The 10,894-nt window shown below is 37.0% G+C and overlaps 1 protein-coding gene across 5 annotated transcripts in view; it reads right to left on the bottom strand.

Moving 5' to 3' along the window:
- Positions 1-10,894, bottom strand: part of Bbs9 (Bardet-Biedl syndrome 9) — a 322,522-nt gene that overhangs the window by 155,618 nt on the left and 156,010 nt on the right. For all 5 annotated transcript variants that reach the window (XM_013035169.1, XM_013035167.1, XM_013035170.1 and 2 more), the window contains 2 exons: positions 7,105-7,277; positions 3,500-3,652 (listed from right to left, as the gene is read on the bottom strand). In XM_013035169.1, coding sequence (XP_012890623.1) covers positions 3,500-3,652; positions 7,105-7,277 — 326 coding nt within the window. The remainder of the gene's footprint in view (positions 1-3,499; positions 3,653-7,104; positions 7,278-10,894) is intronic.

The raw sequence follows: 10,894 nt of genomic DNA, 5'->3' as shown, positions 1-10,894 counted from the left end.
CACACACACACACACACACACACACACACACACACACACACACACACACACACACACCCTACCTGCTGGGCAGTGAAGGCCTATTGGACTAGAATTGAAAAGGATTAGGGAATCATCAAGGAAAGTCTATTAGAAGCCCCAATTCAAGATGGAGAGCTGGCAATTCTTTGTGCCTGGAACCATGCAGTCCAGCTCCTAGACTTCTGTGGGACTACAATGATTTTTTTATATCAATGCCATAAAAATAAAGAGTGGAAGGAAGTTTGAACTACAGAAAAAGTAACAAATAACAAACTCCAAACCACAAGATCTCTGTTTAAAATTATACTTAATACAGCCTCTATTTTGCAGAAGAGAAAAACAAGCCAAGTGTCTTTCTAGAACATTAATGACTATCAGTCATTACATCACACGTATGTCATCTGACACAAACTTTTAGATCAGTAAATATTTCCCTGTGCTATAACACAGGGTTAGTGTTCAAGCTGAGCACACATAAAAGCCCTAAAACATAAGCCAAACCCAAGGGTAAGTCCAATTTCCCCTACTTCAGTTTACTCTACCAATCTACCATTTCACAAATGCATGTGAACATTTTACAACATGAAAGAGAACTTATTTCGCAAAGCTTTTCTGCAAATGCAGTAATAAGCACAAGCATTGGATAGCAAAAAAACAAAAAGCTCCAAAAAATTTAACTGCAATAGAAGCTAAGAAAACTGCAGAAGTTAACAAATTAACAAAATCCCCTCCTCTGATTCTCCAGTTTCAGATATTCTACCAGACTTTAAGGAACTATCCAGGTGATTTTTTATATTGGTAGATGCATATACAGTGGTATTAGGATATCATGAATGTATACATGTGTCAGGATGACCACCATAGGAAATAACCCAAGCCCAGGGATCTATGTGACTGCAGCTCACTTGCCTAGAAAGCTGCCCTCTAGAGGGTAAGGTAAAAACCTATAAGGAGACAGGATGGTAGATGCCATCTAAAACAAACACGTCTATATGCTAAACAGGAAGCAGGTAGCTAGTGCCCAAGCAGTGTCGCCAGCTGTGAACAACCCCAGCATAGATCACTTTAAACATGCCTGACAGATGAATCAATGTATGATCAACATCTTCAGACTCCACAGACCAACTGACTGTTGATGACAGTGTAGGGGAATGTACATGTAGAGGAATGGAGTACATCTCAGTAGCACTGTGTTGCTTAGAATGCATGAGACCTTAGGTTTAATCCCAGAAGTGCAGAGAAAGGAATCCTAACTACTTAGGAAGTAAGAGATCAAGAGGATCACAGTTCAAGGCCAGTCAGAGCAAAAGTTGGTGAGATCCTCAGGTGAATAAGCCAAGTGTGGCAGCACATGCAGGGGTTCTTCATACACAGAGATATCCCCAGGTACACAGGAGATGTAGATAGGAGGTCTGCTTGCAGTCTGAGGCAAAAGCATGGGACTCTACCTGAACAAAACAAAGCAACTGCAAACTGGGAGAATGGCTCAAGTGGAAGGTGTACTGCCTAGCAAGTGTAAGATCCTGGGCTCAAATTTCAGTACCCCCAAATGGAAGAAAAAGAAAGTCAACCAAAAAGTACAGAAGATACCAATGACTACAGAAAAACGTAAGCTTATTTTTCTAAATAAATGTAATCTAATTCACAGCTGTTCCTAGATAACCCCAGCCATAGCATGTCCAACCTCCATGACATCCCTTCAGTCCTCCAGACCTAAGATCCAATCCTGCTTACTCAGAGAGGAGATTCTGAGAAAGAAAATTTGCTTTGTATGAGGAAGAGCTCAACCATTCTGTAGGCAGCAAATAAAGTTATATTTGCAGAGAAAAGGCTCAATAAATTATTATCCCACTTAGAATATGGTAGGATTCAAACTCAACAACATGGCATCTACAAAGGGGCATTTCAACAAGTGACTGCCTTGCATTCACTATAACACAGAGTCTCATAAAAACCAAAAGGAAAGGTCTGCTCAGCCAAGAACTGGCAGCTATACAACCTTCCTGGCTATGTTGGCTTGCCTGAGTCCTCCAATTATATTGTTTAGGAAGAAAGAAGAGTTTCCACTTCTTACAGCTCATGGGTATTTTAAAATAAATCACCCCAATGACTCATGAGGCTAGGCTCAAAGAATTCTCTGTTGCTTTGTTCTCTGTAGTGGCACTGGGATCAAAGACATCACTTTCAAGAGACTGTCTTCATTAACAACAATAGAGCATTCATTCACAGAACAAACATTTACTAAAATCTTATTAAGTGCCAAGACCATATTAAACTAAGAATACAATGGAGGAAAAGACTAAATAAGTCCAGCCTTTAGAGTTTACACTGTAGCTCTAGAAAAATACTAGTTTCTATTTTTATTGCCACAAAAGTATTGCTTGTGACATAGTGGTGACACAGTGTCATCCATACACAAGATGCTAAATGGGACAGAGAACAAATGTTTCCTGTGCTGCTCAGGTGCTTCTCTGATTGCTCATCATATGATCATCCCAGCACCAAGATCAACAGAGAACAGAGAAAAGCAGAAAGGTCTCCTTGCATAAGAAAACAGGACTCTAAATAGGTGGCAGATCTAATATTAAACTACTGTATCAGAAAAAAAAAACACTTTTTAAAGCTGGTATCAGGGCTGTGATGTAGCTCACATGGCAGAACACTTACTTGCCTAGAGAGCGCGAGGCCCTACTACTGCAATAAAAACAAAATTCTGGTATGGGCCATGCAATTCAGGTAGCCCTTGGAGAGCAGGATGGATTTAGGTAGAGCTTGTTATTTTGGTGCTTGGCTGATCCACCAGGCAGTCATGTTTCCTAGCCTGGTGAAGTGTAATGGTAAGACACACTAAACAAGAGGTATGGTAATGGGATACATGATATGCCCCAACCACAGTAGACTTAGCTCAGAGAGTTTCCTGAGGGTTCAACTCAACATTAAAACTGCTCTTTAGTTTTCTTTTTTCATAGAATGTCAATCGTACAAAATAAGAACATGAAAAGCACAATGTGGCCAAAAGTCTACAGTACAGTTATGCAAAGACTCCATCACAGTGGAATTGGTATCAGGCTTATTCATGGAATTTAAGTTTTAATAATTGCTATTCTGAGCCAGAGATTATGATTCTGAGTGGTTTTTTGAGATGTAATGCCTTAAAAGAGCTAGTTTGCCCAAGCTATGACAACAGTTAGCCTCAAGTAGAAGGAAAGCAAGAAAAAAAATTCTCTTTGAATAGAACTCTCTGAACAAGGCTAAGTAAAAACTTCATCTCAAAATACTAACTAAATAATACTGGAAATACAAACAAGTTGCTTGGAAGATAACTAAAGAATTATGATGATAGGAGTTGTTTAAATAATAAACCTCACCATAGTGCATAGGAAATAAATACCTTATGTTGGTATTCTGGAGTTTGAGTCTAGGGTGAGGAAGAAAATTTTATTCAGGGGTGTAAAACCATCAACACTGTTATACTGACCTGCTTGTAAGTTCCATCTAGTAAGGTGTCCAGGTGTTGGAGGGGAGCAGGTGTTTTATCTTTGAATCTTGTTAAGAGCCGGCGTTGAATGGCCCGGAATTGTACAGCTCTTTCTGATAGGAGTTCCTCTAATTTTTCACCATTTATCCGTAGCTACAATGAAGAATTTCTTACATTAATATGAAATAGGTACAAAAAACATGTTAAAGTAAGCATACAGTCAACAGCAATAAATATTTAGAAAGTGATAATAAACAAATTTAAATATACATACATCGGTGGGAATTAAAACAATGCAGTATTTGGTAAATGAATACATAGTTAATACTGTGGAATAGATCAAATAGAAATGTAGTAAAGGTGACCCAATATCCCTGGAGGAAAGGTTGATTATTTGGTTGATTTTTTTGTAATAACTCACTACATGGAGATAAGAAAGAATTTCTTCCTATTCTTTTTTTTTTGGGGGGGGGGTCCGGTCTTGGGGCCTGGACCCTGGGCCTGGGCGCTGTCCCTCAGCTCTTCAGCTCAAGGCTAGCGCTCTACCACTTGAGCCACAGCACCACTTCCAGCTTTTTTCTTTTTGCTTACGTGGTGCTGAGGAATTGAACCCAGGGCCTCATGCATGCAAGGCAAGGGCTCTACCACTGAGCCACCTTCCCAGCCCCTTTCTTCCTATTCTTTACAGTAAGCTCAACTGTAGACAGAGACACTATAAAAGCACTAGAAAAAATAAAGGCATGCAAAAGGCCTTTAAAAGTCAAAAGCTTCAAACCTACAAAATAGATATTAAATTAAAAAAAGATAATTCTACATGGTAAAAACTTTTATTTAAGCAAGAAGACAAATAGCAAATAGCAATAACTATAGGGTAATCTATCTAAAAAATGACCTAAAATTCTATCTAAAAAGCATGTAAAAAAGTACAACTAAACAGAAATCAGTGAGAAAAAGAGTAATGCAACAGAAAAATAGGCAATTTCCTATAAAACTTGACCCAACAGACTTTTAATACACAGCTTTTGTTCTAATAACATTTCTAGGACTTTATCCTAGAGATAATATTTGCAGAAATGGTATACATATAAGAATATTTGCAATATAATTGTTCTATTGTTCATATTGTCTTAAGATATTACTAATAATCAAAATGCCTATCAATAGAAACATTAGTTAAATAAGAAGACTATATTCTGCAAGGTAAGTGCTGACATGAGATGCTACCCAAAATGTGTTCATGAAAGCAAACAAAAGACTCAGAATAGCCCGCATCATGTGATACTACCCGTGAGCATGTTTTCTCAACAAAGCTACATACTAGCATAATCATAACTATGTAGAATATTTCTACAAAGATGCACAAGGAATTAGTCTCCAAAAGCTACCACAAAAGAGGAAAGAGAATGAGAAATTATTCATCATCGTTGCCCATCTCACATTTATTAAATTCAATAGAAACAAAGGAAAGGCAGTCAGTCACAAGGAAGAAGGCAGACACAAGATTGGAGGCACTCTCATGCGAACAGCTAGTTCAGCTTTATGAAACTATAATAAAGCTACCTCTGAAGGAAATTCAAATGTTCAGAAATCAACCATATTATAGTTTACATTTCTGATATGAGTCAAACCAAACTTCTTTGCAGTGCATTAATTCCCTCAATACATAAGTATTTCATGATATAAAACTTAAAATTTTATTAACTTCTTTCAATCCTGATTTTAGAAGTACTAAGTAGCTACCTAAGCCAAAAAAGGGAAAATTCCCTTGAGAAAAACTTTCACTACCATAAATTAACAAAATGGTCTTTAATAACTAAAAAAATATAAAGGCTTACTTATCAATAACTCAATTAATTTTATGTAATTTATTTTTATTGTTTTTTATTCCTGAATTCATGAAGCATACAAACAAGAAGACACTCTCAATACCCAGATATCAATCATGGTCTCCTTCCTTTGAAGGTACAGCCTCCCTGCCATGACTGAAATGACAAAAATGTATGATCCTAGGGCCAAGAACTGTGTCAGGCACTAACAATTACAACAGTCAATAAAACAAACAAAATCCATGCCTTTTGTCCATGATGGAATGCTTGGGCTCCAAACGTTATCTTGACTCAAAGTTGAAAATCATATTAATGGCTGGAAGCAGAGGTGTGGACAAAGAACAAAGGAAGAATGGACGTGTGTGTGTGTGTGTGTGTGTGTGTGTGTGTGTGAGAGAGAGAGAGAGAGAGAGAGAGAGAGAGAGACAGACAGACAGACAGACAGACAGACAGACAGACAGACAGACAGACAGACAGACAGAGATACAAAATGCCCAAGATTTACCCTATGCCACAAGTACCTCCTTAGAAAGGAGGTATTCCTGATGTGGAAACTCTAGGACCCTCCTAGCAAACAGACAGGAGGGAAATCATATGTCCAACTTACCAGTAGAGCATATAATGTTTTATGTTTTAAATACTAGAACTAAGTAATAAGAGTTCAGTCTTTCTGTGGAATCACAAAGCTCATAAAGTACCAGACCCCAGTTTGGCCCAATGAAGCAAGAATTTTATATAATACATCCTAGAGGGATGGGAAGGCTTATGAACCTTTCTATACTCAGTCCAACAACTCCCCTAAACTGTCTATCTGTGTGCCACCATTTACCAATGCATAATAAATTAGAAAATACTGTCATAAAGTAAATTCAGTTTCTTTCATAATGACATGGTTATTCATAATTGGACTTTCATGAAATTTTCTATTCATGTTCCCTCATTATCTCTCTATATACATATACACTCACACCATAGATTGTATCTTAATATGACCACTTATTTAGTAGTATGTTTATTTTATTTTTAAATTGATTCAGAATTTCTCTTGTGTATTGCCTGTTATAGACATTGAAAATAAGTAGAGCCTGATGACTTAATTTTAACATATAAACTTTTGAAGCAATGACTGTCATTGTCTAATCCAGTCACAAAACATGCCTATTTCCAAATATCAAATTAATCTTCAAATGATGAAGGTAACGCCATGGAGATAATTAAGAGGACTAGCACAGGTTCTGAGGGTGCTGCCAAAGAAGAAATGTAACACCATTCAGAGGAGCAAAGTCCTATCAGACTTCATTAACTAAGCACTCTCCACAGGGGTACATGTTGTACACTGGTATGGGAGAGCATTCTAAGTGTTTAAGCCTCATTTAGATGCAGAAGCTCTGGAGTGCTTGCCAAAAAGAAAAAAACTAACTTTCCTTTCTAATGACACCTCATTTATGGCCTGCTACAATTAGTTAGCCAAATGCCTGCCGATAAGCTCAAATAGTTTTAACACTGGGTTATTTGGGTCAAGGGTTAAGTCCTCATTGCAAGAACTAAATCAGCTCTGTTTCAAGGCAAGACATATGCTTAGCTCCAGGCAGCCACTCCATAAATGGCTGCAGCTGATCAAACCTCAGGCAAGTGGGCAGGAATAAATTCTACCATCCACATAAGAAGGATGCAAAGCATGTGGCCTGCTGCACCTATCCTGGAATTCACCGTTCTCAGGATCTAGTTCTCTTTTGTATACTGAAGGAATACAGGAGACTAGGTTACAATCATACACACCTCAAAATGATGATCAATCAACTCAAAATATTCTTGAAGGGGCAAGGATCCAGAAAAAGAACACGCGAAATCTTTGGTTCCCTGTTTTTCAAAATGTTCCTTAAGGCGGAGGATGAGCTCACTTGTTATGAGCCAGAGATCTTCAAACTCTTCACTCTGAATGCGATAACGTTCTAAGAGAGAAAAATAATTAAGAAAAATTCTTATTAACATACAATTACTAGCTGGTACTAGGTGAACTATCCCTAACCTTAACTGACAATACCAAATGACAAAGATGTCCTTTACATGATTTCTATGGCTTTATGAAAAATTATTTCTGCTGCTATAGAGAGAGTGGTCTACTCTGACTGAACAATAAAATATAAAGCACTATGAGATACTGCAGTAAAGTCATTTTGGGGAAGGATCATTGTAACCAATATGCACTATGAAAAAATGAACTATGTAACTTATGGGTAGGGACAGTAGGGAGAAAATGGGGAAGAAGGAAGGAAGAAGTGACATTGTCAAGAAGCACTGTACTTATAACCTGACTAACGAAATTTAAAAAGAAGTGGGTAGAGGGAAGGAGAGTGATAAATGGAGTGAATATGATAGGGTACATTGTATATGTATATAAAAATGTCACAAGAAAGCCCTCTTGTATATTTAACATATACTAATAAAAATCTTTTTTAGAATACTTATTACATTCAAAAATAGCCAAAAAATGCCTAGACATAGACTTAATTAAGATGTAAAAACCTCTACAATGAAATCTATGAAACTTTAAGAAATTGAAGAAACCAAACTCAGCATTGTTTCTGTTCATGTGTAGAATCTAGACTTTAAAGACATACACATAGACAAACTAATAAAAAATATCATTTTTCAAAAAATATAAAAATACTTCTGGACTTTGTTGTTGGTTTTCTATAGGAGTCACAAAACTGTACTTGCTTTTCAGGTATTATAATCTTGGTTCTAGATTTATAAGGGGTAATCTTAAATCTTATGTTAAAAATAGCCAAGGAGGCTAATAAAACTGTTCTCTCTAAAAAAAAAAAAAAGGAGTCACAAAATTTTCAAATCTAATCCCAAAGAGATTCTAATTCATAGGAGCAAGCTAAGAATGTTCCTTTCTTACCATGTGTCTAATTAAGACAACAAGAAAATAACCCAAACTTTGGTCCTTAAAAATTCTTTAAGTCATTCCACCTCACTCTAGTTAGAATGGCTATAATGAAGAAATCTAACAGATGCTGAAGGGGATGTGGCCAAAGGGGAACCTTACCGCTCTGGAAAGCAGTACGAGGTTTCTCAAAAAACTACATATAGAGCTCCCATATGACCCAGCAATCCCACTTCTGGGTATTTACTCCAGTGAATATAAACAAGGCCATGCTAAAGCTACCAGCACAACTATGTTTACTGCAGCATTATTCACTATAGCTAAGATATGGAACCAACCCAGATGCCCCTCAGTAGATGAATGGATCAAGAAAATGTGATACACACACACACACACACACATGCATGCACGCACGCACGCACGCACACACACACACACACACACACACACACACAATGGAATTCTATGCTTCCATCAGAAAAAATGACATTGCCCCATTTGTTAGGAAATGGAAAGACTTGGAAAAATTATATTAAGTGAAGTAAGCCAGACCTAAAGAAATGTAAGTCCCATGGTTTCACTTATTTGCAATAATTACTATATATCTAGGATAATCTTATCAGATGAGCAAAAAAGCCCAAAAGCTATGTACATATGACCATATAAGATGATGCTAAGAGAAATGAACCCCAAGATATGGACTCAAGAGGTTTTTCTTTGTTGCTGTCGTTTTTAATGTACTATGAGATTTTTTTGTTTCTTTTGTATGTTCTCCCCCCTATGTAATATCCTCTATTGTCACTGTATTTGATTGCATATACATTTGTATATTTGTATTTGATTGTATATACATTTATCTAATTTGGGGAGGGGAAGGGAAAAACAAAATGCTGAAACAAGAACACAGAATGACCCATTGCAACAATGATACTCCCAAGACATTATGTCAGAAATGAACTTTACAACTTCAAGTGGGAGGAGGGAGGAGTGGGGGTGGGGGAGAGATAGTAGGAGAAAAACAAAGGAGGGGATAACAATGCTCGACATAAAATGTACTCATTACCTGACTCATGTAACTGTAACCCCTCTTACAGCACCTTTACTGTAAAATAAAATTTTTTAAAAAGGAAAAAAAAAAGAATAGATGTTTAAAACTCAAAAAAGAAAAAGTCAGTGGGTTATACTGGTAATCCTAGCTACATAGGAGACTGAGATCTGAGGGCTGTGATTTGAAGCCTGCTAAGGCAGGAAAGTCCTTGAGACTCTTATCTTCAATTACTACCAAAAAAGCCATAAGTAGAGCTGTGGCTCACTGGTAGAGCACTAGCCTTGAGCAAAAAACTCAGGACATCACCTAGGCCCTAAGTTCAAGTCCCAGGACTGGAATACAGACACACAGATATACAGACACACAGACACACACAGACACACAGACACAGACACACACACACACACACACACACACACACGTTTAAAAGATTAAAAAAAGAAATATTAGAAAAATACAGCCTAATAATACTAGTTTGATTCAGAATATTGATGTTGAATAATATTTGTTCTATAGGGAGCCTCATAGTCCGGATTCTATAGCCATATAAATCCCTATAATCATGATCAAAGTACTACACTTTTTAAATAGTTCTTTAATCTGAAAGGAGACTTTACAGTCAGATCCTTCTCCAAAAGTAAATTTTCCTTTCCTCTATTTCCTACAACCTCAGCTCCTTGAGAACAAGACCCCAGTGTGTTCTCTTCAATGATGATGACAACTACCACCACCACAATACCAACACTGATGAGGTTGATAAAGGAGTTAGGGACCAGAGAGTAAGAACAGCTATTACTTGTTGGGTGCTGACATGTACTGAGCACTGAGATTATGGCATTCATTTTTATAAAGGAAGCCAAAGCACAGGTGATTACACAAAGCAAATTATATGCTGGAGCTAGAACTCATCATAGACATCCTGCCCCACCCCTGTAAATCCAACCTGTGCCTGAGGCATAAATCATTCTTACCTACCCACAAGCACCCCTGATTTCTCTAATACCCACAGAAGCCTAGTATGCACTAAGCTCCATTTTAAGCTTTCTTCTGTTTAATTTCTAACAGTCGTATAGGGGAAATAATGTTATTCATTACCCAGGAAAAATCAGTCCAATCACAGGCAAGTGTAAGCAAATTTCAGTTACCTCGCTAGTTAGTAACTAAGTAAGACTGGAATTCTAATTACTTGTAAAAAGCTTACTATAAATCTTAACCAACTCCCAGTACTGCATCTCTCTGTGCAGATATGGTGATGCAGTGTGACTATCACTCACTAGTCACTTAACCACACACATGATCTTATTTACTTTTTCAAATGACTGTATTTTTTGCCTCAAAGACAACATACTTTTTGATATCTTAGAATAAATCCTTTCTTTCATTTAATTCACAACTTACTGAGCACTTATATCAAGCATGATATCATGAAGAAATAAACATTGAGGATATAAGAACAAAGTCAATGTTCTTGTTTACAAAGCCTAGAAACTAACTGCAGCAACATCATACATGAACAAGTATTTCTTTATATTACTCCTGGTACCCTTGTCAATTCTATTAAGTATTTTACATGTTCCATATTAGGATATTAGGATTTTAATTTACCGTCAGATTCAAGAAGGTATCTC

Source organism: Dipodomys ordii, unplaced genomic scaffold, assembly GCF_000151885.1.
Source record: "Dipodomys ordii isolate 6190 unplaced genomic scaffold, Dord_2.0 Scaffold205, whole genome shotgun sequence".
Lineage (NCBI taxonomy): Eukaryota > Metazoa > Chordata > Mammalia > Rodentia > Heteromyidae > Dipodomys > Dipodomys ordii.
Note: the sequence above shows the minus strand (reverse complement) of the source record. Positions and strands in the feature narration are given on the sequence as shown.